The following is a 6558-nucleotide window of genomic DNA, read 5'->3' on the forward strand; positions in this document are numbered from 1 at the left end:
ACCAGATACATGAACCATTAAATTAAAGTGACGAGCAGAAAGGGTTGTGGATGTGCAAAGATTGGGATGGGGAGAGAGGGGAGGGGAGGGGAGGAGAGGAGTCAGTCTACTGCACGACAGAAGGGGGAGGAGTTGTACAGTTTGATAGCCAGAGGGAAGAAGGATCTCCTGTGGCGTTCTGTGCTGCATCTTGGTGGAACCAGTCTGTTGCTGAAGGTGCTCCTCGGGCTGACCAGTGTGTCACTTCTAAACCACTGCTAGACCTCTAAACTAAACTAAACGGGTGACAGTTTGGGATAGATGGTTCAAAAATAGATTACAAAACAAAATAGAGGACACAAGAAACCGCAGAGGCTTAAACCCGGAGCAAAACACAAAGTGCCGAAGAACTCAGCGGGTCAGGCAGCATCTGTGGAAGGAGAGAGAGGGAGTTAGGTGTGGCCCTTGTGGCTAAAGGGATCAGGGGGTATGGAGAGAAGGCAAGTACAGGATCATATTGAATGGCGGTGCAGGCTCGAAGGGCCGAATGGCATACTCCTGCACCTGTTTTCTATGTCTCTGTGTTTCTATGAATGGACAGATGATGCTTTGGATCTGAAGCCCTCTTCAGTCTGCAGTTTGCAATTTCCAGAACTTTTCAGAGCGATATGGGGGTGGGGGGGAGGGGGTGAGGGAGAGATATAGAGGCTTACCTTTCAGACTTGGCGTATCTCTTGAAGGACTGGCGAGTGAGATCTTGGAAGGAGAGGGAACTTCGAGGCTCGGCCGAGATGCCCTGGGCTCTCCTGGTCCTCGGCGCCATCTGCGTGCTGGGGAGAACCGACTGGCATTTGTGCAGTTTCCTCCTCAGCTCCTGGATCTCGGCGTCCCTCTCGGTCAGCCGCGTCTCCAGTTCGCGAATCCGCTCGTCTTTCAGGCTCAGAACGGAGGCAAAGTCCTTCCTCAACTCACTCATGTCCTTCCCCTCCCCTTGTTCAACCTCGTAATCGCGACGGCTCAAACGGGGGGGAAATAAATATTAGGAAGGGCTGGGGGTTGGGGGAGGGAGAGGAGAAAGAGAGAGAGAGAGAGAGAGAGAGAGAGAGGGGGGGGGGTAATCTAGAAAATTTACAACAAACAAAAACTATAAATTAAAAAAATAAAATAATAATAATCCCAGCCGCGACCTTGTAAATAAGTTCTGCGTTCTCTGAGATCCGGAACCGAACTGGCGATGAACAGATTGGTCCGAGACAAGGGTGACCGGTTGAACGGGAGGAGCTTGCGTGGCCACCTCTAAACGCTGTGTGTGTGTGTATCGATGATTGGAGCTCCTCCCCGGAGAAGCGGATTATATATATATATATATATATATGAAACCAATTAGAGCGCTGCCCGGGCTCTCTGGAGAATTTAAGACCCGGTCGTTTTGCAGGGATGCTCGCACCGGGCAAATTGGATGTTGTGGACAGATCGGTGCAGGGTGTGTGTGTACAAGACAGGAACGCAAACTGATCTCCCGCGGCGTGGAAAGGTAGCGATTCACCCCCATCGTGGTGTAATTGACAAGACTGCCCTGTAACATACAAGCTCTCCCATCCAAAAGTGTTTCTGAGGTAGACAAAAATGCTGGAGAAACTCAGCGGGTGCAGCAGCATCTATGGAGCGAAGGAAATAGGCAACGTTTCGGGCCGAAACGTTGCCTATTTCCTTCGCTCCATAGATGCTGCTGCACCCGCTGAGTTTCTCCAGCATTTTTGTGTGCCTTCGATTTTCCAGCATCTGCAGTTCCTTCTTAAACAAAAGTGTTTCTGTACGGGTCTGACTGCAGCGATAAGGCACTTATGCCCAACACACACATACACACACACACACACACACACACACTCACACACTCACACACTCACACACTCACACACACACACACACACACACACACACACACACACACGCGCGCGCGCACGCACGCACGCACACACACACACACACACACACACACACGCACACATACACGCACGCACACACACACACACACACACACACACACACACACACACCCTCACTCACTCTACCCCCCTCCTCTCCCCTGGCCCCCCCCCCCCCCCCCCCCCCCCATCAAATAACGCAGCGTGAGCGAGAAGTTGGAGGACAATTCGCTGCAGAGAGAGGTTGCCAGGAATATTCTATCTTGGTCCAGAGAAAAACGGGGGCGGTGTCCTTTGGAGTCATTTGTTTTTAGTCCCATGCGAAGTAAAATACTAATGTGCCGGAGTAACTCAGCGGGTCAGGCAGCACCCTGCGAGGAATTATATATATATTTTTAATTTCAAAAGTAAACTTTATTTGGGATTTAAAAAAATGCAAAACAAAACAGTGTAAAACCCCTTCGTGTATTGTTCGTGTCAAGCAATTTATTTATCCAAAGCTTACATTTTATATATTCTGAATAAAGTTGTGTGTGTATATATATATATATATATATATATATATATATATATACACACACAATATATATATATATATATATACACACACAATATATATATATATATATATATATATATATATATATATATATATATACAACTTTATTATATATTATTATATATAAGGTGAAGATTTCATAGGAATCTGAGGGAGTAACTTTTTCAACACAAACGGTTGTGGGTGTATGGAACAAGCTGCCAGATGAGGTAGTTGAGGCAAGGACTATCGCAACGTTTAAGAAACAATTAGACAAGTACATGGGTAGGACAGGTTTGGAGGGATATGGGCCAAACGCAGGCAGGTGGGACAAGTGTAGATGGGACATGTTGGCAGGTGTTTGGGCCGAAGGGCCTGTTTCCACACTGTATGACTATATGACTATACATACACACAGAGTGATATAGTGTGGAAACAAGCCCTTCGGCCCAACTTGCCCACACCGGCCAACATGTCCCAGCTACACTAGTATATATATGTGTGTGTGTGTGTGTGTGTGTGTGTGTGTGTGTGTGTGTGTGTGTGAGTGTGTGTGCGTGTGTGTGTGAGTGTGTATATATATATATACACACACACACACACACACAATAAAACTGCAATAACTATATATCTTCTCAGAGTTATCTGAGGGAATGGACAGACGGCATTTCGAGGGGGTGGGGTGGGGGGGGGGAGCCTTTCTTGAGTTTACTTCTAAGTGAATAGTGCTTGCCATCCCATTCCCTCTACCAAATGGGCCGTGCTTGTTAAATCCAGAATTGTCTTGGACCAGGTTTATTCAACACGAACCCCTTTTAATAAAACGATCGCCTTCCTACGTGGAATCGAACAGAGCAGGCATCATTATGAACTTCGCAGGGGGCTTCTAGATATTATACTTTGACTACCTGTTTTTTTTAAATCGACTCACTTGTTTTCCCAGGCTGCAGTCTCTGTAGTGAAGCAATTCGCCCCAATGCTCTCTCTCCCTCGCCTTGTCTAAACGTGTCTCTCGGCTCACTCGCTGTTGGCCGATGCCTAGCTGGAAAACGCACAGTTCTACAAAATGCAAGTGTCCGCATTCCAGCCCCTCTCCGCCAGGTTTTAAAGTGTCACCTGCTCCTACATGCAACTGATTTCATTCAATCGTCCCACACTCGGAATCAAATTCCCTCCACACTAAAAGTTAGTCCTAATTTTTTTTTAAACAACCCAGTAACTATACAACCTATATAAACCTGAAGTAGGGTCTCGACCCCATTCCTTCTCTCCAGAGATGCTGCCTGTCCCGCTGAGTTACTCCAGCATTTTGTGTCTATCTTAACTATATAACCATTGGTGGCGCGGCGGTATGAGAAATGTATGAGAAAGCTCCTCAAGATCTTAAAGATAAATATATAATTCTTATGGGATTGGACGGGCTAGATGCAGGGAAAATGTTCCCGATGTTGGGGGAGTCCAGAACCAGGGGTCACAGTTTAAGAATAAAGGGCCGGCCATTTAGGACAGAGACGAGGGGGGAAAATCCACCCAGAGAGTTGTGAATCTGTGGAATTCTCTGCCACAGAAGGCAGTGGAGGCCAACTCACTGGATGTTTTCAAGAGAGATTTAGCTCTTAGTAACGGAATCAGGGGATATGGGGAGAAAGCAGGAACGGGGGAACTGATGTTGGATGATCAGCCATGATCATATTGAATGGCGGTGCTGGCTCGAAGGGCCGAATGGCCTACTCCTGCACATAATTTCTATGTTTCTATGTTTCTATGCCTACTGAGCATAAGTAAGAATTTCGATGTGTAGGAAGGAACTGCAGATGCTGGTTTATACGGAATATAGACACAAAAAGCTGTAGTAAGTCAGCGGGTCAGGCAGCATCTCTGGAGAAAGGGAATAGGTGACGTTTCGGGTCGAGGCCCTTCTTCAGGCATTAATACGAATTTCTTTGTTTCATTTTGGGACATAGTACGAAAAACACCCTTGACTCCGAAGATGTTCTCCTCGTGTCTACGATGTAGACTTGGGTCATCGTGTCTGAGAGACTTCTCTCCCTTCTGTGATTCCCGCTGCTCAGAGCCTGAAGAACAGTCCCGACCCGAAACCTCACCCATTCGTGTTCTCTAGAGATGCTGCCTGATCTGCCGAGTTACTCCAGCTTTTTGTGTCCACCTGCAGATCCGAAGGGCATCCACACGGAACGTCACCTATCCATGTTCTCCAGAGATGCTGTCTAGATTCAAGAGTGTTTTATTGTCCGGGAAGGTACTGCAGATGCTTATTTAAACCGAAGATAGACATAAAAAGCTGGAGTAACTCAGCGGGTCAGCTGTCTGAAGAAGTGTCTCGACCCGAAACGTCACCTATTCCTTTTCTCCAGAGATACTGCCTGACCCGCTGAGTTACTCCAGCATTTTGTGTCTATCTTGGTGTTTATAGTCATATGTCCCGAACAGAACAATGTAATTCCTACACGACAGCATATGCATACATAGTACCGTGTAAACAATATAACAAACGAAATCTATAACAACATTCAAAAGACATTTGGACAGGTACATGGATAGGAAGGGTTTAGAGGGAAGACAGACACAAAATGCTGGAGTAACTCAACGGGACAGGCAGCATCTCAGGAGAGAAGGAATGGGTGACGTTCCCGGTCGAGGCCCTTCTTCAGTCTGAGAGTCAGAGGAGAGGGAGACACAGAGATAAGGAAGGGTAAGGTGTGAAAACGAGACAAAGGGGATGAAGTTCGATGAAGGTGCAGAATAGATCATTGATGGCTAGGAGATGGTAACAACAAAGCAAAAACATGGTCCAAACGCAGGCAGGTGGGACTAGTGAAGATGGGGCATCTTGGACGACGTGGAGCCGAAACCTCACCCATCCATGTTCTCCAGGGATGCTGTCTGGCCCGCGGAGTTACTCCAGCACTCTGTGCCTTCTTTAGTGTTTTAAAATAGCTTTTTTTTATTGCGATTTACTTCACTGTGCCATGACTTCCGAAACTCCTTAGATCAGCCCTTGTTTATCGTTACAAGTTTCAAGTTTTTAATTGACTTGTCGAGATTGCTTTTAAGTCTATTCCCACATTCCTCGTTAGGCAGTGGTCGTTAGTACTGTCAAGTCCATGGTGCCAAATCTGGTGCATTTTTCTGAAAAAAAGACACCCCCAATTAAAATGTGTACTAACTAAAAAAAGAAGAAAAAGACATATGATGAAATAGGAAGTGTTGCAAAACTAAAAATCGCTACCTCAGCGGTAACTCTCCATATGGATACCTGTAAATCGATAGGGTCTAGTTCAACAATGATGTCTTGGAGTTTTACCCCTGATCTTCAGAGGGAACACAAGGCATCGTGAGAGATATCAGGGGCCAGCGCCACCTCGTGGGATGTTCCCGCTATTGCCAAATGCTTGCAGTCCCAAATTAGAAACATAGAAACATAGAAACATAGATAATAAGTGCAGGAGGAGGCCATTCGGCCATTCGGCCATTCGGCCCTTCGAGCCAGCATTCATTGTGATTGTTGTGTATTTGGCTGCTTAGAACAGACTTGAATAAGGCTCGGACACAGGAGTAATCTTACAACAGACACATACAGTCGCTGCCTCAAAAAGGCTGGCAGTATCATCAAAGACCCACACCATCCTGGCCACACACTCATCTCCCTGCTACCTTCAGGTAGAAGGTACAGGAGCCTGAAGACTGCAACAACCAGGTTCAGGAATAGCTACTTCCCCTCAGCCATCAGACTATTAAACCTGGCTCGGACAAAACTCTGATTATTAGCAACCACTTTCTGTTATAAGCACTACCAGTTTATTTATTCATGTGTGTATATATTTATATCATGGTATATGGACACATTTATCTGTTTTGTAGTAAATGCCTACTATTTTCTGTGTGCTTAAGCAAAGCAAGATTTTCATTGTCCTATACAGGGACACATGACAATAAACTCACTTGAAGCTTCTTTATTGCAGGACGCCACCTTGAGTCTCCCCGCACATGCGTACTTGCACAACATATCACAAGACACTAATTACATATGCTAATTATCACTTATCTAACACTCCTCCCCCTTTAACTTGGAGGCAGGTAATACCATTTCTATTA

At 46.0% G+C, this 6558-nt stretch overlaps 1 protein-coding gene across 1 annotated transcript in view; it reads right to left on the minus strand.

Annotated features, from left to right (window-relative positions):
* The window catches only part of prkg1 (protein kinase cGMP-dependent 1), a 445216-nt gene extending 444190 nt beyond the window's left edge, over window positions 1-1026 (minus strand). The window contains exon 1 of the mRNA XM_033034352.1: window positions 693-1026. Coding sequence (XP_032890243.1) covers window positions 693-955 — 263 coding nt within the window. The 5' untranslated portion in view covers window positions 956-1026. The remainder of the gene's footprint in view (window positions 1-692) is intronic.
* Window positions 1027-6558: the final 5532 nt, after the last annotated feature.

This window comes from Amblyraja radiata, chromosome 15, assembly GCF_010909765.2.
Source record: "Amblyraja radiata isolate CabotCenter1 chromosome 15, sAmbRad1.1.pri, whole genome shotgun sequence".
Lineage (NCBI taxonomy): Eukaryota > Metazoa > Chordata > Chondrichthyes > Rajiformes > Rajidae > Amblyraja > Amblyraja radiata.